This window comes from Vidua macroura, chromosome 9 (assembly GCF_024509145.1).
Source record: "Vidua macroura isolate BioBank_ID:100142 chromosome 9, ASM2450914v1, whole genome shotgun sequence".
Taxonomy (NCBI): domain Eukaryota; kingdom Metazoa; phylum Chordata; class Aves; order Passeriformes; family Viduidae; genus Vidua; species Vidua macroura.
The window spans coordinates 15,065,800-15,087,382 of NC_071579.1; the positions used below are offsets into that span (position 1 = coordinate 15,065,800).

The following is a 21,583-nucleotide window of genomic DNA, read 5'->3' on the forward strand; positions in this document are numbered from 1 at the left end:
AATGTTACAAACCTTTAAACTAAATTAGGTAATTGTATTGAGTGTTTCAGAGCTAAGGAAACCAAACTCAGAGCTTTGAAGAGCACACAGAATCAGACTCAAGGAAGAAAGATACAACAGCAACATTCACTTAACTCTTTTCCCTGTCTGTGCAAACCACTGTGTTCTAAAGAATCAAAGCAAGCTTGAGACTGTATAACAATACTGAAGATCACAAATACAGAGATGGCAAAAACGTTCTCATCTAAGTTAAAATAACAACCAAATAAAAAACCACCACAATGATTATATTTCACCATAAACTGCAAAGGAAAGTTACTATAATAGCAACACAGTAGAGACTAATTGAATATCCATTTTAGCATGAGGCAAGGAGATTATTAAGAACAAAATAAGAAGTACAAACTGCTATTATACTATTAATACCTCATCTTCTGACATCTAGGCCTCAACAGCACAAGTCTTCAATGCCATATTTCTATCCCTACCAACGTCAAGAAGATTAATCTACATAAATCTTCCACAAAAACTAACAACTAACTGCTCAGATCAGAGCTATCTAGATCATTTCTTTATGAAACCACCATCTACCAAAATATGAGTATACAAAATAAACAAAGGAATTTCCAGGCTAACATCTTGCAGTGAGCGAACCCTGAACTTGTCACAGTCAATACTGCCCTTTCACTTCAGCCCATGTTAGCATCCCCATGACCCCATGAGAGCATTTCCATGCGTGGTGGGAAAACTTCATGTTTACTGCATGGCTTCAATCAATGGATTTATGTAAAACTGACATATAGGACCACTTTCTAAAAAGACAATATACCAAATCAGACTTTTAGTGCATATTTAAGTGAAAATTCAAAATTATATATACAAAAGTTATTTTACATACTGTAAATTAAAGACACCAGTTTGATATAGCTGATTTCCCTAAGCGAATACTTATTTTTTACACAGGCATTTATACAATTTACAAAATCAATTAAACTAAGAGAAAGACGAAGCCCCTAGTTCAGCAAATGAATGCCCTAGGTCCTTGCTTTAAGTTCTAGCCAACTCAAAATCCTTCACTACACAAGCTGGATTTACATTGCGGAATTTCAGAATTTTTCCCCCCATAAAAGACTACTGTAAAGCTTCATGCTATTACAGGTTTTATTATGTAGCTATATAATTTCAGGAAGTCATTACAGTCATACCATGCTTCCAAGCTAATCAAAAATATACTATCTAGAAGTCTTTGCAAACTATTTTCCTCATATTCCAGATCAGGCGTTAAATACTTAACACATTCCCCAGATTTTATTACATCCAAGGGTTTAGTCTTTTATGCACCAAAATACTCTTTGACAACTGTTTACATCAGAGACACATCGGCTTTTTTCCCATAATTCAGGGCTATGGAGACTGATCAGAAGTTATGGCTAAACCTGATCTAAGAGTGTATTAAAGAGAGCTTATTAGAAGCATGTGTAGAAACAAAACAGTACTCCTAGGAAGAGTAAACAAGTGACTCCTAGAAACAGTTAACTTTTGTTAAAAAGTCAACAGTATCATCTAAAAAAAATTCTTAAACTCACACTAGAAAATATAAGGATGATGCTCAAAGACATTAAAAAATAATTTTTTTACAAATACTCTAATTTGTGGTATTTATATTTGCTGGTATTACAAACCTCTCTCAAAACCAGAATGATTCTGCCCTTCCCATTTCCCTCTCTCTGCCCTTCCCCCCCAAACGAAAGAGAAGTAAGAGAACTTCAGCTGCACTGCACATTTACCACAGTCATTCTCAGCCTACAGGCGTGAATCTCCCAAGGAGTATGACAAGCTAGGAGACAGATCTCGTGGTTTAAGGAAATCCAACAGCATTGTAGAACACTTTATTTCTAACATCTGGGAACAATTTAAAAGAAAGAGCCAGAAACCTCATGGTATGGGAGAGGAATAAGCACATGACAGTTTCAACCCAGACATTAAAACATTCTCCTCTAACAGTTACACATTGTAAACACTCTGCTTCAATATCTGAAGTAATTTTGGGGACAAACAACAGAACAACACAATTTAAACCCCCAAACACAGCATTTATAAGCTTTGTTCAGTTTACATGTGATGGATAAGATTTCAAAGAATCTTCATTTTTAACATGATAAATTTTTATATGAAACACTGCATAAATATACCCTCACATAATCTTTCGTCAAGAAAAAACACTTGATCTGCCTTATGCTCTCATTACACACACAACTGTCAAAACACATAATCCAAACTATCCTAAGGAATTTGTCACATCTCTCATATGTACAGGACCACAGAAGGCCCATGCAGGACAGGATACATATTCAAAAGAAACTCAATGCAGGTTTATAAGTATTTTACAAAGCATACAGCTTAACAATAAACTTGCTATTACTTCACCAGAACCTTACATGCATGGAGTACACCTACTTGAATCATTTTAAAGAATGCACCATTTAAATATATTGGCATGAAATAAGTTAAGGTCGTGAATTCCACGGGTGCTTAGTAATTCACTTATAACATCACTTGCTTTTCATTCAGTATTAACTGTATACAATATGACCACCTTGACATACTTACTCTCTCTATATGTTCTTTTTTACCCTATTTCAATTACTTTCAGATTCTTCTCAGCCAAGCATATATTGTTTATATAGCCTAACAACTAGGCCATTTTTACACTCTCAATTTTTCAGTAAGAAAGGAACTAGGAGAAAATTAATAAAACATTACTAAAACCACATAAATTTTGTGGAAATTGAGAGAGAGCAATAAAGGGAATTTGAAAAGTCCTTAAGATTGACAGGAGACAAAACTTAATTTCCTTAAAAAATCTCCAGCTTCCCAAAACACAATGATGAAAAAAAAACAAATTTCTCAAAGCACCAGAAGATCAAGATGGACTATTAAACCAAAAAGCCAAAGAGCAAAGAATCAAATCTCAACTTACACCACATCACATAACCTCATTTGGAAACTTCCAAACTTTCAACTGTAATGAAAGACTGTAGGCAAGAATCTCTTCTAACATAAGTCAATGCTTCAAACATTCAAGAGAAGTACACCAACAAAATAATTTATTCCAGCATTTCAGATTTTTGATTCTACTTTTACCAGAAAAGAAAGTACTACTCACAAAAATTACTGGTAGTAAATTAGAATAGGTGAGAACAACTCACTAGAGCTACAAAGGATGTGTCCTTTGCCTTCCAGACAGACAACCATGGCACCTGGATGTACAGATCTGCTCCTTCAGTAGCAGTTTCTACACTCAAAATGCAATCCACAGGGAAGGTATTTTCTACTCAATTATCTGCTATTTTTCACTAATAAATCAAAGGTGCTAATGCTATTTTGTCTATAACTCAATACTCGTGTTACGCATTTACAGAAACACTGATTTTATGAAAAGCTAAACATGGCTACATGTACTGTAAAAAATAATCAACCCCCTAAATCCAACATCACAGTCCCATTAACAGCTCGTGAAACCACAACCTCATTTGAATCAACTACCACCAAAAGCAAAAATCTTACCTTCTCCCTGACCCCAGCAACTTGTTCCTACTCTCATCCTAATTCTGTATTGCTACAAGCACTTACACAACCACATGCTTTGGTACAAATCCGAGTAAAAACATGGAGCTCACTGTTGTGCCAGCTTAGCTTCATCCTGGTTAAGTTCCCAAGAAAGGCTTGTGAATTGACTACCTAAACATCTGTTGCACAAGTATTACAGTGACAGAAAAATGGAATGCAGCTTGATTTGCTTGTGAAAATGAAAAGAAGGCCCAAAGCTCCAGGAAATGGGAAGGGTATTTGCATATGGCATTAGTGCATGTTTTCAGAGATGGTGCAGGTGATTGTGTTTCTCTTTGTATAACTCCTCAATTAAGATGCAAACCTAAGTCTTCTGCTACAAATTAAAACTACATGATTTCAAATTAGTGAAAGATATCAAAACTTATCAAACAGGTATACTAAAACTTCCTTACATATAGTGAGCATACTTACTACAGAGAACAAACTAAGTTTTAACATGTTTCCTTTCTTTCCATTTTCAGCTTTCCTTACTTCTTTACATATACTACAGTGGCAGAATGGGCATCACAAAAAAAAAAGTACAAAGAAAAAAAGAACAGGAGTCAGCTGTTCCAAGAATAAATATGAAAGCCATTTCAAACGGGGTCAATTTACAGAAGTTACTGTAATCAGATATCTTTACTGTTAACAGATATCTTTCATTGTAAGAAGTTATTTTTTGTCACTGTGGACATGTTCCCCATATCATTACTGGAAAGACAAATCCAGATGCCAGTTCTAAACTTTTGAACATGGTCAGACTTCAGCCTTACTTCACTGCTATAATGCTCCACACATCTTTTTTGCTGTTTACTGCTGCTAGCACAACTAAGTATTATTGAAAACAAATGTTGTCTAAAAACATTATCACATCTAACACAAGATTAAACAACGCATTTTTCTCATGTCACTGTGTGTTTGTCTAGTCTACCAGCAATTATATGAGACATGCAAGGTTAGCCCAAAACTCTAATCCTAACATTTTAAATACAACAGACTATCACATGGCATTTGTCTGTATGAATAAACAAATTTTTTATCCTACCACTCCCTTTTTTAAGTAGCCAAAATTACAACAGTGAAGGCAAAAACTTTGAGAGAGTGCAAAACTGAAAGGAACAGACTTGTGAAATAAGTTTAGACTAGATTTTAGAAGTAGGAGTTTATCTTCTGACAACTTGCTAGAATCTGACTTTCAATCTTATTTTCATTATATATTTATTCATCTACAGTTGAAACAAAACATCACAGCACATCTACAGTATCTACTTGTTTCCACCATGAAAAACTTCTCAATTACTAGCAAAAAAGGTTCAGAATATAGTTTTGTAAGACTATACCTCAGAACGTGAGTTAAAAAAAACCAAAGTGGACAACAATTCAAGAGTACTTACAGACTGCTACTTCCTGCTGTCTCCCCCTTCTCCATCAGTTCCTTTCTCTGTCAGTTTTTAGCTACTGTCCTTCCCCCGTACTACTATATTCCTCCATGTTAAGCTTCAGCAACCAGGAAAAAGGGAAACTAGGTGATACTTTCCTGTTTGGAAAACTTAGAAAGTACAAGGACATGTTTCTTAGCACCTACTACCCATCCCAAACATAACCAACTAAACACACACCACCAATTCCCTCATCTCTTAAGTGCACTGCAACAGCTGAAGCCCTCACCTTGGGGGGAAAAAGGCCATCCCCACATCTTTAAACATTGCAAAACTCTGTTTACAGTTATAGCTCTCCTAGCTGTAACTGGGGCTGTCCATGCTTGGCAGCTGAAGCTTCGTTTTTGGCCAGTATCCATAGCACCATCAAGGAGGGCAAAAATTTCCCAAATGCTGTGTACCAAATAATGCATCCAGGAAGAAATGACTTGTTCTGTTCTCCTGTCAGACCTCAGCCATTGTGAAACACGCAAGGCACATACACAAAATGTGTCACTCAATTGCTGAAGCCCTGTTTACTGCACAGCTACCCATCCCATCCTGGAGAAACATCATCCATTACACTGAAGTGGCACACACTGAAACACAGTAGGAGAGATCACCCTCAATATGCAGCCAAAGTTCACCTAAGTTATTCCCTACACCTGTGTGACATATATTCCCTATACCATGTCTTCATACCCCTCCAAAGATTCTTTTAATTACTCCATAGGAAAGATACATTATATACTTCATACATCCAATGGCTGAAAAAGGCTCTATCACACCAAGTGCCAAATCAGTTATCAAGATTAAAGCATTGTAACATAAAGAAAACACAAGAGAACAATTCAAAGTACAATTATTACATGCTGATGCTCAAAACTGTAAAACCACAGAGTAACTAAGGACCTAATGTAATAAGAGCAGAGCAACTCCAATATATATTTTTAAAAAAGAGAAAGCGAACATTTTATATAATATGATAATTTTTTTGAAACTATGCACAAAGAAATCTATAAAATGTGTAGAATTTCTCCAGGGAACTGATTTTTTTTTAAATTGATGAACTATGTAAGTATTACCATTACTGGAATCCTTAGCTCTCCTTTATTCAAGCATACTTTGCACAAACTGCTTATATACAATGCAAGTTCACAAATCAGCATCAGACAGAGAGCTAAAGCTCATTCCTTCTTGAATTATTTTGCAAGATGTAATGTAAGGGGTGAACTGTGTGCAGTGACATTTCCCTGCTTCCATGAATTCTAGGAAAGCAAAACAAGACATTACAGACCAATCAAGCACGAGTTATTTTATTTGTATTTACAAGATGACTGGGCTGTGACATGTTCTAATGCTTTCAGAAATTAAAGCACGTTGCTCCTCTGACAGATTTGAGTTAGGAAGCGTGTTCCCACTGCACATTTTGAGTACAAATCCCCACATTTACTCTTTGTAAACCAAGTTCTCAAGTTGCATTCTTTATTTTTTCCACCTCCAGTTTAAGTTTTATGTTTTGTATTGGTTTCTGGTGTTAATTTCTGGTGACTCAACATGTATATCAAATGAAGACCAAACCTCGGATGAACAAAAATGTTTTAAATCGAATCAAGTATACAATACAAATAAATGGTAATAGTCTCAAATTTATCCCTAATTTGTAGATAAATCTGATTATAAAACTGTTAAAGCATTGTAAGGAAGCATTCCTTTTACTCTATACTTGCCTTGACCACATGCAGTCTCCCAAGGTACAAAGCCATCCTTTAATTGAAAGGCAACACCCAGACTACAGTAATTAACTTCTTTTACTCCTTCATGAATGGGTTTAAAAATATAACATGTGCACTTTGCTGTTTAAGAGAACACCCAGCCATAACAGCTAATATAACTTTAAAATTTGTATTGACATGACTGATGTAGATAAAATAAAGCTAATTTTCCAAACAGAAGACTCACATGTCACCATCCATTTCTCCAAGTATAACTGAATATATCACAAACGCATTTTGCAAGTGATCAGCATATACACTCTAAGTGAAAAATCTCAGAAAGCATCAAGTAAAAAAATATCCTGGATAAGGTAACTTCTCACAGGCAAATCCCTGCCCACATCAGTGACTATCCAGTCACAATAAAAGCAGTGCTGGAAGAACATTAAAACTGCTAATGCAACTCCTTGGATTCAAAACTTACTTCTTACACATTCCCATGGCACCCCATGAAAAAGAAAACTTCCAAGGGAAGGCCAGATGACTGATCTAGTTGTTTATATACACTTGACAGGCAAAGCATTCCTCAACTTGAAAACATCAGTCCATCAAGAGCAATGAACAGACACCATAAGGACAAATGTTTCACATGTCCTTCCACAAAACATGACTGAAACTGGCATTACATTACTATGCACACTGTATACCTCAATTAGACAGAAATCCCATTTTCCATTCTTAGCCATATCTTGAGATAATTAAAGAAGCTCCAGAATACAATCCAGTTTATTCCTCCCGTATTTAACAGCTTTCTTCAGGAAATCATCATGCTTATTTATTTGTACTACTTCCGTGCACAGACTGTTCTCTTCCAGAAACCAGACAGCAAGTCCATTTTTACAAGCAAAGAGCACAACTTTTTGATACTTCTAAGCCTCTCCTTGTATTTTTTAATCACTGCCTCCAATACACCTGTTTTGCCTTCTTTCTTATATTCATAATATAACTTCTACAATCAACAGAAGAAAGCAGATACGTCATCTGAAGCATCTTCATTTCATTGTCTGGCTAGTATCTTGAAATTTGGTTCCAAAATGGCACGACCCACTTAGGACATAGTTTGTAACACTCAAATTCTCATAGATTGAAGTTGCTCACAGTAAAATGTAAAAAGGATACTGAATCCATTTACTTCTCCTGAAGTGAGAAATGTCAGAATTTAAGATCCAAGTAATACATGGTCTACGTGAAACTACTGCTTCACTAGAAACAAGAAAAATTACTAAGGACAATTTATGATTTTATATTTTTTGCCAGGAAGCCATGTACATGGAGTGCAGTTTGCTGCTGGAAGACTTGGAACATCCTCAGGTATTCCTCCAAACTACTAAATACATTGCTAAGTATTAATTAGTTAACACTTTGTCATCCTAGGCATCAGAGAAATAATCATGTCAGTTTGTATTTCTATTGTGATTGGCTCCCACAGAAGTACCTTAATAACTACACTTTACTCACGATTCAGAGAATGAGTGTAAGCTTGTCTCCAAGACTGCATGAACATATGGAGCTGGATGGGTCCAGAATCCATGTAACTGACTTCTCACAGCTCTTCCTAGAAGCAAGCTTACCCAGAAACATTATACAGGTAGATCCAACAGAACAGCTGCTGTATGTATAGGCTGACTGTATTATATAAGAACTAGTCCAAATCCAGCAGGACCAATACTGAATCTGAGCAACTGGGCCTTACTAGACAAAGCTGGGCTTAGCAAGCAGCTAACACTGATCAGCTTCAGGTGAAAAGGCAGGTACATAGCACAAGCTGCGAAGTCCCTGAACAGATGTGAAGAGTTAACTGTAGGCACTAGAAAACTTCTGCTTCTGCCACTGAAATAGAATTGCTGTCATGCATTCATTAAAATTCTCTTGTCCCATATCCCTTTGCATAAACATTATTTCTCACTCTGCTACTATGGAGTACTGATCTAATTCCTGTGATAGATTTGAATAAAAAAAGCAAAATAAATAGTAAATTAACAGCTATTTGGAAGCCCTTTCCTTGTTATAAAAATATAATAAATTCATAATTGAACTTGAGAAATAAAAGGTACAGCAAAAAAAACCCACCCACTTCTGTGTCTACATAACAAATTCTAGTTCCCATTTTTCTGTCCTATTACAGATAGTCACTTCTTTTTTAACTTCAGTGGAAACTGTTTTAAAAAAGGAGGGGGAGGGACAGAAGAAAGTATGACTTTTACAGGCCCCATGCAACAATGCGGGAGTGTTGTTTTGAGAAAAAGTATGATAAATCAAGTTTTAAAGTAAGGAGCTGACACCACTGCATTAATCCAGAACCACTGTTTACAGTTCAGCGCCTAGAAAAGTCCTTTGTGTAAAGGCTCCAATTTACCTCTAGGGATTTTTGTTTAATAAAGCACACACGGCTGACTAGGTATCAACTCACAACGACCAGTTAAAATCTTCCAACATGCAATTACTGATGCTCAAAGTAGTTCATTTTGTACCAGCACTCTACCCCCTTATTTGTTAAGTGCACATCCTACCTTCACACCAACTGCAACATCAGTGACAATGCTGTAAAAAACAGAAAAAAACAAGAACGTAAGTCAACAATTTGTCCTCATAAACCAAACTTTCAATGTATTGCAGTGACAAAATAATGAGGAAACCAACAGGCAACAACTCTGAGCAAGAAACTATGTTCAAAGAGCATACAGGACTGAAACACAAAAGAAACTTTCAAAAGCCACTCAGCTCCCACAGCTTATAGGACTTTCCAAAGAGTACAAAGTTTCAAGTAAATGTTACTCCAATGCAGCACTGCCAGGAAATTTATTTAAACTCGGGTTTCTGGACTACATGAGCTTACAGGGTGGAAACAAAATAATTTAAAAGTAAGTACAAAACTTCTCACACACCTCTATTAACTAAAAAAGCTAATTCAGCAACATAGCTGAACTTTTGTTTGGCCTACTCTTTGAACAGTAGGAAGTAGTATTTTTCTTTTAATTAGTTTTGAAAAAAACCCCAACGTGTTGGCAGCTATACTTATATGAAATTTAATGAGGTACACCTATGAAAAACACTGCAACAGGCATGTCAAGGTACATCTTTTCCTTAGAGGTTACAACACCACCACTCACAGTGTACACCACAATACTAAAAGAAACCTCAGTCCACAAACACACAAAAAAGACTATGGGAGAGCATTCCACAATGTAGTACTCATTAGTGACAGCAGTTCTCAGACAGGATTTGTAACTCCTACCATTATAACCACAACCATAAAAAGCCTTGGGAACTCTCACAGTTCAAAGGTTATATGCTTAAAGCATACCAAAGAGATGGCTTCTCTCTTTGAAGCAGAGTAAACAACCTAATAGGAGATTTGGAAGCTGAAAGCTGTTGTGTTTACACTGACGGAGGCTACAGCCAGCAGCCCCGCTTTCCAGGTGCAACAAAAAAGCAGGCCTGGCGTGTAGTGCCTGCCCATCCCGGCCCCTACTGTCCCATATTGCCGACTCCTTCCAACCTTCCCTTCTTTGGTTTTTACAGCCAGTCCGCTGCATATACAAAGGCATCTTTCCACCTGGGGAGGGGGGAAGCCGAAGGGCTTATTAGGCAGTTTCTGAAAACAAAAGAGCTCGACATCTGGCTCCTGCTGGCATCGCTCCTCCCCTCCAGCCAGCTCCAAAACAAACCCGAGCCCTGCAACGCGCCCCTCCTCACCCCCTGGCCAGAGGAGAGATGCCAAGCGGGGGACAAGGAGGGAGAGACAGGCTCTGGGGGGCAAGGATGAGGGTAGATCGCGCTCCTTCTTTACATCGAGACGCGGCATCTCGGGCACTACACTTAAGTAGGGGGCAGCCCAAGGCCCTCAGCGAATTGAACGGGGGACCCTACAGAGGGGCCCGCGTTCCGGAGAGGCTCAGCCCCCTCCTGCCCCGCTCCCAGCCTGTGTGAGGCCTCAGGCTTCAGCTGTCCCGCGGCGGGAAGCTCATCGCTCCCCACACCCTCGGAGACGCCCGCCGACAGCCAGCGAGCGCCCGGCACCGGGACAGGTCCCACCACCGACCGGCAGCACAAAGCGCGGCGGTGCGTTCGCTCCCAGCGCCCCGGTGCCCACTCACCCGTCCATCTCCGAGCAGGACAGAGCGCGGGCAGCGGGACGGGAGCCGCGCACGGGGAGGCTGAGAGAAAATGGCGGCCTGGCCTGCACGGAAACCGCCGAGCGTTGCCGAGTGCCGGGCTCCGCTCCGCGTCCCCCTCTGCTACCGCGCACGCGCCGGCAGAACGCGCATGCGCCCTGCGCGCCGGTGAAGCTTTTGCCCTCAGCAGCCCGGCCCGAGCCGGCCCTTGAGGCGGTGCGAGCCTGCCCCGCCCGGGGCGGGAGCGGCGGCGCCTTCCCCCCCCACCCCGGCCTCTCCTGCCCCAGCGCCGCTTCGGGAGTGCGGGGGGCCGGCCACGGGACAGCGCCGAGGCGGCTCCGGCTGGCGGGGGCTCCTCAGCCCGTGGGCTGAGCCGCCGGACCCCACTTGTTGAAGGGAGAGTTTCCGGGCTTGGTCCCGGCCCTTCTCGTCAGGGAAACGTTCAGAGGGACCCGCGCACCCGGCCCGCGCCGGCCTCCAGCCCTGTCCTCATCGCTCGCTGCCCTCGGCTACGCTGTCACTTCCCAGAAAACAACCTGTTGGCTATACAGCTGATCACTAGCACTACATAAAAATAATAAAGAGGAACGTGGAAAAGAACTACTGCAGTTAATTGGGTCGTTTCTTCACAGAAAAAAAGTGTCTCCGTGATTCTCTGTAAACTGTCATGTCAGGGTACAAAATACGTGGCTATTATGAAAAACGCATTTTCTCTTCATTTCTTTTTTGCCAGATCTCAGTATTTCATCATAAATCTTAGAATGTTTGACACATTTCTAGGTTTTCTAGAAAAGCTGTGCATGAGAAGACCCTGGATTGCATTCAAACAACAAATCAAACTAAAGATTTTATACCTATGAAAGAAAATTTGAAATTGTGATGCAAATGTTCCTGTAAGATCCCAAACCCAGAAAAAATGTTTACAAGTATTCAAAAAGTCTTCTGTGATTTCTATATTTTGATCTAGCAAAAATATGTTTAGAGAAGGTAGCCCATTACTTGATTGCACTTTAATTTTTTAGGTTAGTGTAAATTCCTTGGAGTCTGTCATCAAAACTATTGCAATGAAGCCTGATAAAGAATTTAGGAACCAAAAACTATAAAACTATACATACGTCCATAAATGGAAAATATTCAGTATGCTTTAATACTCCAGTATCCTCCTCTAACTGACACCACAAATAGTTCAGTAACTGGATTAACAATTATGAATGTGTACAAATTCTCATTCTGCTCTGCAACTTTTTGTTGTTCTGTTCTGGAAAAGCCACTCTGATTCTCTCCGGCAGTTTACTGATAGTGCTTCTCCTAAATGCCATTATCACTTGGATATCTGTAACTACTTCCTCTTTCAGAAATTGTCTTCAGCACCCATCACTGACCACCAGACTAAATTACTTATTATTCACTTTCTTAGAAAATCCCTCTTAAATATTCAGTTTGCTGAGATTGTACCTAAAGCTCATCATGCCACATGCTGTGCTTTAGGGGTTTTGCCTTCTACATTGTTGTGTTTTGTTTTGTTTTGTTTTGTTTTGTTTTGTTTTGTTTTGTTTTTTTTAAGGTCTGTGGTTGTAGCATTCTTTCCTGATTACACATGGTAAAGTACTGTGATCATGACTGAAAGTAACATTGAAGACATCAGAGACATAGGAGTGCATGTAACAATCTCCATAAATCCAGGGTGTATTTATATATTTACTTTCTCTCTATGTATAATCCCTGTATATTCTAGCATACTTACTAGGCTTTACACCACTGGAGGTCGGGTTTATAGCTGGTATCTCTTGTTTTCCATTGCCTTCAGTCCTGTTTGATGCCACATTGTACTGGGAATGTTTTTTGTCTTTTTTCCCTCTTATAAATCTAAATACATCTTATGCGTTTTTGTATTGGTAGAAGTACTAATTCTTCCACTTCTTATCAATTAATGGAAAATCTAATTTCCATCTCAGTTCTCCAACTGCCTCATTTGCTTACCTTCTTTGCCTTTACAGTAATGCCATCTTCAAACCTGTTTTTCTCTTCTGTAATATTTCTTTTTTCTCCTTCTTTCATGACACCTACCAAAATCTAAGTGAGCTAATACTCATTCAGTTTATCCTCTGAGTTAGAAGCTCTTCCATACAAAGGAGGCTGAGGAGTACCTGTTGAGTATAGCAGAAAAGACACTGGAACTGAGTCTGCAAATCTGGTTGAAATAATGGATGTGACTTTATACAGCAAAACTCTGGTCCCCCACAAAGCATCAATAAAAGTGATAATCAATCAGGATTTGACCTAGAGCATTTAATTTTAAAAGGTATAAAAAAGATATGAGTATTCAGTGCATTTCTAATAAAATGCCATGACATCCTCTTGATCAGTTGTTTATGCAGTGTGGTATTCTACTTTCCTGTTCATGTAGCCTTGCCTTTTTATACTATTAGATCATTTTTAGGACATTTCTGAATGCCTTGTGAAATGTCTGCCGCATTTGGAACATTGTGATAGCATCATCTGTTTATCTGGTCGTCTGTTTTCTCTGTTGCTAGAGTGTGTTTTTGCTTTGTCTTTCTTGTGTTTCAGAAAGTCAGAAAAAAAATTGTTGCCAAAAAACACCTGCTTGTCCTTATGAACTGTCAACTTTCTGCTGAAGCCCTGCATCAGATGTTTCAGAAGGCAGCTGAAATGTCCAGTAAGAGATAACCATTAAGTAAAATACCTCAAGCAAAGCCCTCCACATTCAGTTGTTACATTACAATGCACATGGGCTTATATATTCTATCCATTTTATTCTAACTAAAGTTTAAGTGCAGATACTATTATCAGCTGTTCAAAAGTTCCATACTCTTAAAATCACGGTAATCTTACTGCTGCAGCAATATTTTGTTTTCCAAAATAATGTCCTTTGATCATTCATACACTTAGATGTTTCGCTTTAATTGGTTGTTTCCGTTTTATTTCAAGAACAGCTAGTAAATAACCATCTGTGTAGTTCAGTAGCAAAGTGAGTTGTTAATGATGTTTGCTTCATGGAAGATTGTAGGAATTAGAAAGAACACAAAGATATTTTCTGCTGTACATTGTCCCAGGCTGACTCTCTGGAGTTGCTGAGGATAAAACAGCATCCGCAGTCTCAGAGAACAGCTTGTCCAAGAGTTTGCCTGAGCACTTTTTGACATCCGCAGCATTCTAGGGCATTTAGGAAGTCTTGCAATTTAGGAAATCACTGTCTGAAAAATATTTTCTTTTGGTTGTGTCAAGCCCACTGCCTGATAATTTTCTTTAATGTTCACTAGTTGGTTGTTGTTTTTTTTTAATAGATTGATCATTTTTTCTGTGTACTTATTCTTGCTGTTCTTGAATGCATATATCTCCACCATACTGTCTTCAGTTATTTTTCAGGAGTTCTAGTAAATTTCATGTTTCCTCTATTAGAAGTCATGCCCTGTTTTCAATGATTTGTTTTGGTTTTTTAAATACCTTTCATAATCCTATTCTAGAAGACCATAATGATTTTCATTATTCAAGTTACACACTCAATGGCTTTATATAGGTGCATAATAAATGCTTTCTGGTTTAATATTATTTTTCTTTCTTATAACACCAGTCTCTTTTGCATGTTTGAATCCTACTGAGCCATGAGCTGAGTTTTCACAGAACCCCCCACAACTCAAGCACTCTTTGCTGTGTGAAAGCCATTTATTTAGATTCCAGGATTTTGCACTTAATATTTTGGCTTGTTTTCTCTCTCACATATTACTTCCATTTTTCAGCACAGAATTTAACTTGCCATTTTATCATTCAGTCACACAGTATCATGAGAGCTTTCCACAATTCTTCACAGTCAGCTTTTGTTTTTATTACCATGAATAATTCAGCATCATCAGCAAACTTGGTTGCCTCGATAATCACTCTTTTTTCCAGATCATTTAAGAATATGCTGAACAACACAGGTCCCTGTGGTACACTACCAATGACCTCCGTGTACTGTAACAAAATAGAACATTTTTCTTGTCCTTCATTTAATATCTTTTATTAATCTAGTATTAATAACTAATAATTAACAATTTATTAATATATCAAAGAATGTACCTGTTTATCTTGTGTCAGCTTAGTTTCTCTCAAGAGCTTTGGGCAGAGAATTTCAACAAATTCTTTTTTTAAGAAAACGTTATCATGTTGTTTCAATCAGACTGTGCTAAAACTCGGTGACTCCTTCAAAGGATATGATGCTTCCTTGCTATTAGAGGCACTTACACAGTAACAACTCTTTATTTGTCCTTATCTCCAAACAGCCCCGTCCTTCAGTCGCCCCAAATTGTTAATAGTAGTGTCATTAAATGGTGTTGCTTAGAACAACAGATCCTCAGGATATTATGGGAAAGGTTGATCATTTGCTTTACCAGTCTTTGTTATATTAAACCACATCATTCTATCTTAAGCCAGTCCTTATCATCTTCATAAATTCCCCAGATGCCTTTGAGCGAAGTCCCAACATTTATTAGTAGCTATTCATCTTTTTGTTCTCCTGTAAACAATGTCCTTAATCAACATTTCTTCCCAGCAGTCTATGTTGATTTACTTTGTTTTCTTAAACTAAGTTTTGAAGCTATTGTGTAGCTCTTACAAGCACAGTGCTGTAAATAAATGTCTCTTTTTCAAGCTCAGGTCAGAACTTGTCTTGCTGGCCTGAATCCCACAGGCTGCTCTCCAGCATTTTATTTCTAGCATCCTTGCTAGAAAGACAGCTTATCTTGGGCAGGCTGGGAATGTTACTGCTCTCTACCATTTCAAGCACTGAAATATGTGGCATAGCTCATCCTGTACTTAACTGAACATTCGTATGTGTCCAAAGGTCTCATGACAACCAGATTATTATCTGTCTGTCCACTCTCTCTCTCTAGCGTCTAGGATATCCACCTGGAAATTTATTTTCCACAGCAATTTCACTTTTTTCTATCACTGTGATTAAAAACATGTGCATTTACTTTCTTCAGGACTGGAGATCAATTTTACTTTTTATTACAAACAGTATGTGCCAGCAGTGTTTGCAAGCTTCTTTCATTCCATAGGGCTTCCTTGGTTTTGTCTTGGAGAGGTGGTGGAGTAAAGATCATGTTGTGGGTCATGTAGAGCCATGGCTGCAGCTGTTTTTTGTCAGGGGCAAGAAGTGAAATGAATATTTTTCTTTTTCTTTTTTCCTCTTTTTTTTCCCCCTTTTTTTTTTTTTTTTTTCTGAATGCAAAAGTGTCTGTTGATGTTATAAAACAAAGGGTAGAACTTCTCTGCTTCTTAATCTAAAAAAAATGTAACAATCTTTCTATTGTCACAAGCAGCTGTCTGAGTGCTGGCCTGGCCCTCTACAAGACACAAGTGAAATATTCTGACACCAAAACTATGATTGTTCTCCAAGTACATTAGTAAAGTAATTTAGTCAATGGGCAGTGAAACCTAGTTTTTCCCTGAGTGCAATGTGGCTGGCCAGTTCTGATGAGGACTGCTCCCTTAATGGTGGTGCCTTTACCAGCCTAGATCTTTACATTGCAGACAGCAGGGCTGTCCCACCTGCCAGGCAGTCACCAAACTTAGGAAAAAATCTCTAAGCACTGTACTTTCAAAATCAATATTTAATGCTTATTTTCATGAGTGGGTTACATGAAAGACCCACAATCAACAAAAACCTGGCTTTAGTTCTTAGCGAGTCCTTCATTACTACAACAGCTTTTGTCAATCAGTGTTCCGGTAACAAAGGTTCTCCATTTGAGGATCAGACAAATAATAAATTTAGGGACTTCAAGATGATTTCTATTTTTGTTCTGAAGTGAAGCTGCCTAAATTTTGGCTATTGATACATATATAAGAGTATGACTAACTTAATGGAGCTGAAGCATTTAGTCCAGTGATGCCCTGGCAATCGGTAGCTTTGTGCAAATGGGAGCCCAGTGTGTCCCAGTACGTATGGGGTGACCGACTGGTGTCTGAGCAGTGGCAAACATTAACCCCTCGTCTCATAAGCCTGCTTTGGTGGGGGAGGACTTTCCTCTGTTCCTCTGCCAAATCAAGCAGATCCACTACTGCAGGTGATCTAAACTCTTCTGGTTTGACTTTACACTGAAGAGATCTAGACAGACACAGAGTCACTTTTCGTCAGAGGAGACCCCCTGAGATCTCAGCCCTCCTGCCCCCAGCTGCTCATTTGCAGTCCAGAGCCTTTCCTGCCCTATGCCCTGCAGACAGGAGCAAGGACAGGCCAGAGGTTTCAGCCATAACTTGAGTAAGTATCCCCAAACCAGGCTTAGATGTTAACTTAAGGGTGTGTTAAGGTGAATTTTGACTTGCCCTTTATCTAACTCCCAGACCAACATCAGACAGAAGACTTTATGTAATATACACAATGAGCCCAGTCTTGTACAAGCTCTGAGGTTGCCTAGTTTTACAGATATGATAGTTATGATTATTAAAATGGTGACCAAAAAAGTAATGGAGAGCACATTTAAAAAAAAAATAAACACCACCACGGAAAAGATTCCAAATCTCCAATAATATAGAAGTAAATTAAAGCAATACATTCTCAAACAAAGAAAGAAAACTCATAGCAATTTCAAAGAATATTCTTTGCACAGCTATAATAAAATGGGACTTTTGCTATTGATTTCAGGAATACCAGAACTTGAACTCTGAACTCAAATAATTTAAAAGGAGTAAAAAGTGTCTCACAATAATTTTTAAAAGGCCATATAAGTGACAGATGGGCTCACCTTTCCACTTTAGCCTTTGATGTTAGAAAATGGAATTATTTTTGTACAATTTTTCCAAAACTGTGCTCTCATAACATCCTATCTTAAGTTCTTCCACATGCTTTTGCACCTTAGGTAGGAACAGCATTATGTTCCTGGGCTTTTTGATAGGGATTATTTTATGGACTCCTACAAGACTGTATAAATTATCAAAAAGAATATCACAAAGGAAAAATATTTTCAAGTTGATGCTGTCCATGGTGGCAAAAGATATTTAAAATGGAAACCTTTTAAGTGATACAGAAAATGTCTTCAAAGAGGACACCCCAGAAATGTGACTATTTTTTAAGGGATGAAAATCTTCAAAGTGGACACTTCTTTCTGTGAGGAAATCCTCAAAGGGGCATTCCTCCAGAGTGAGAATCTTTGAAAATGAAATCTCTTAAATGATCTGAAAACTTTGAAAGCAATAAACCATTCCCAAAACTGAAAGCAGTATTTCCTTGGGAGAGTATAGGTTGTTCCTAAGGAGAGAAATAACTGCTCCATCATTAACTATAGAGGCGAACAATGCTTCTTCTCTTACAAGAGGAATAAGTATTAGTTAAAATCCTTATCATCTTCACAAAGTTATTAAAATACATTATTACAATATTTTAATCAATAAATAGTATTGGTGGCAGCATACTCTTTCTCACTGGGCAGTCAGTTGCTGACTTAAAAAGAAATTCTTCATTTTTGAAGAGGTAAGTAAGAAAGTCCATGAAATGGACCTTGTTGGAAGTATTTCTGTGAATGATATTCCCATGGAATTCCCCTTTTTTCTTAAAAGACAGGAAATGGCAGCTTTGCAGTATTTTTTTCCAGTTAAGAATTGTATGATTTTTGGAATCTGGACAATTTCTACGGGACGCAAATGCATATTCAGATGTTTTCCAACGAGCACGTTCCATGGAGTGCATCCTGGTCAAAAGCTTTACAGGGATGTGCTATAGAAGCAAAGTGGGGACAAGCCAAGTAAACAGCCTCTATATAGCTTAGAAAGGAAACAATGAAAAGACAATTTGTTCATTTTGCCACACTGAAACATCATGGCCTTGAAGATGATTGCTATTTAAGTGTTTCCTTGAGGAATTCAGGGAGGTGAATCTATAGCATCATTTAAAGAGGCTGACTGCTGGGGCACTACACAAGCTGTTCGACTGTGAGTGAGCTGCAGCTGACCCAAAGCCAACAGCAAGCCAGAATTATTTGCAGGGCAAGGCACTGGAGTTTAAAGCATCCTGGGGAGACACAGTCTTTTTTAAATTAAGAAATTCAGAAATTAGCAGATAAAATACATAATTGCTTTCCTGAGTGGCCACTTTGTCTCTTACCCATGAGACTCATGGAAGCAACATTTTAGTCATCTACTCCTGGTTGAGTGAACCTACAATAATACCATCACCTTCATACTGTTCCTATATCAAAAACACTCAACAAGGGAGAGTGTCTCCTCCTCTCTTCCTTATTATCTTTTCATGCTGTCCTCACACACTCCTCACTTCAGGATTTGGGTATCATAAATAGCCCTAGGAAAATGTAGCTAAGGGGATGCCTAGTGACACTCTGGTTTTTAATTGCTTTACTGTACATACTTTTCCCACTGGTCTGTTTGTCTAGCGGCAAATTTAACTGAAATCACTTAAGCATCTTCCTGTATTAAATATTATAGATAACATTACTCTTCCAGATCTACTCAGCTGAAATAGTTTTTTAGCATATCAATTTCACAGACCTGTGATTTCTGTGGTGTGCAGTACTGGGAGGTTCAATATGTATACACAGGAGGCGAATTTGACCCAACTGACACAACCTATACAACAAAGTCCTTTAATGATAGCCTTTAGCTGGCATGAGGGTTTGCATTTTAGAAAAAAATAAAAAGATGAAGTAAAAGTTGCTTTCATGCTAAAAGGTAGATGTGAATAGTGGTTTTGCTTATAGCAGAAAAGAAATCCAGGTTGCAAGAACCAATTACCATGTTCAGTTGCTGTTACAGTCTTTTCACTCGCTGAATACAGCAATGCAGCTGGCAATGCTCAGAGAATTTCAGTAAAAGATACAAATACCTTGTGAGACCATTTGAAGATGATCTGCCCAAGTAGCTGCACATAAAAACCTTTCTGCAGCACTGCCTCTCAAAACCAAAACTCCTGACCCAGGCTGCAGGCATCCCCTGGCAGCCACGCAGCCGGAGCTGCTGTAGGGCCCGGCCCTGTGGGCAGTGACACAGAGCAGCCCACACTGGGGACAACACAGTGTTCTCCCTTCTGCCACCCCTGCAGCCAGCACACAGCCCCCAGAGCTGCCCTAGGCTGGCACCTAAACTGCGGGCACTGGTGAGCTTTTCTGCAGCTAAAACTCTCCCAGCAGTGTAGCCAGAGCCTCACATCAATCCTTGGGAAAACACCAAAGCCCCTTTCTAGGCTGTGCTCAAGCTGGACCTGGTATATGTACTCCCATGCTCCAAATGAGATTTTTGGAGAGGTGCATACCCCTGCAGCTCAGGTGTGGCACATGAGTGCCTGAATAATCAGAAACTGAGACATCACTATCACAGGCAGAATTAGTGACTTCTGTCATGCCTTAGGCTGCAAGGTTAAAAAAGCACCAGAAAGCAATCCATAAACTAATGTTTTGCAGGTTTTTTTTTCTATTCCTCATGCTCCACAGGAACTTCATGGTATGTTAGCTGTAATTTAAAGTTTACCTGCTACAGAAAACAAAAATCTCACTGATGGTGGAGTATGGGCAACAGATCAAGGCACCTCAGTAATTTTCCTTGTCAACCTAACCCTTGTCTTTTCAATTTGGAAATAATAGAAAAATCCCAATGTTTCTGAAGTTCCAAATATTCTTCTCTAGACTAAATTATATTTTCCATTAAAAAATTGTAAGTTGCTCTATTGACCATACAAAGCAGATACAGTTTTCTTTCATATGCAGCATGAACAGTTACAGATATTTTAAGTGGTAAAAGGCACAACAACCCACTGCAAATTTGAAAATGGGTGCTGAGTAGAAGAGCAACAGATTAGAGATGGAAGTCAGAAATAATTCTGTCCCTAAATTCATAATGTACCCAGATAGATATTGTTAAAATAATCAGTTTGCCATCCCCAAAACTAATTTACTTTATAATTTCAAGAATAATCTTCTGTGTTGTCTACTGTCCTTTAAGAGTGCTGACGTAGCTGGAGAACAAGAGCAGCTTGTCACACTGCATTACAGACTGTCTGCTTGAAAATTTCAGAGAATTTCTGGCCACTTGTGACATAATATCTCATTAACCTTTTACAATATCTGAACCCAACAAAGATATCTGCATTTTCAGAATAAACAGCAGTAATCATCTCAACGTCCATCATGAATAGCAGCAACGTTTAACAAATACCATCAGCAGTATAAGATGCAATCCACTGATAGGCTGATTCCTCATGGCTTGGACTAGAGCAATCATCTTTGTGCCAAATTTACATGTCTGTATTTCTTTACTCATTTCTTAGTTCAGCTATCAATCCAATATTGTACTTGCTGTCTAATGTGGCGATTAGCAGATGTAAAATATTATTTTAAAAGGGCAAAATTGATAGTTTACAGCCACTGTAGGCAGAGACCATGTAAAGTAGAAGTCATCATCCTATATTAAGTAATCAGAATACTGCTGCAGTCCTGGTGCAGGTTTTCTAGGGGATTGGAGTCAGGGTAGTCATATCCCTCCTGTTTTCTGCACAAGGGCAGGCAGAGCTAAGCCTTGGCCTCAGGGCACAAGAACTCACTGACAGGAGTGAGAAGGGATCAGGCCTGCTGACACATACAAGAGCTAGTCAGGATGAGCAGGGTATTTGGAGGCACAAAAGATCTCCCAGCTCCAACCCAACCTGAGGCAATGCAGCTCC

The 21,583-nt window shown here is 38.8% G+C and overlaps 1 protein-coding gene across 6 annotated transcripts in view; it reads right to left on the reverse strand.

Moving 5' to 3' along the window:
* PTBP2 (polypyrimidine tract binding protein 2) overlaps window positions 1-11,035 on the reverse strand; it is a 48,518-nt gene extending 37,483 nt beyond the window's left edge. For 4 of the 6 annotated variants that reach the window (XM_053984730.1, XM_053984729.1, XM_053984728.1 and 1 more), the window contains exons 1-2: window positions 10,903-11,035; window positions 9,316-9,346 (exon numbers count right to left, since the gene is read on the reverse strand). In XM_053984730.1, the coding sequence (XP_053840705.1) occupies window positions 9,316-9,346; window positions 10,903-10,910 (39 nt within the window). In that variant the 5' untranslated portion in view covers window positions 10,911-11,035. Of the gene's footprint in view, window positions 1-8,263; window positions 8,369-9,315; window positions 9,347-10,902 lie in introns of those variants that run through there. The other 2 variants (XM_053984732.1, XM_053984731.1) reach the window with 2 other exon arrangements.
* Between the last annotated feature and the right edge of the window lie 10,548 nt (window positions 11,036-21,583).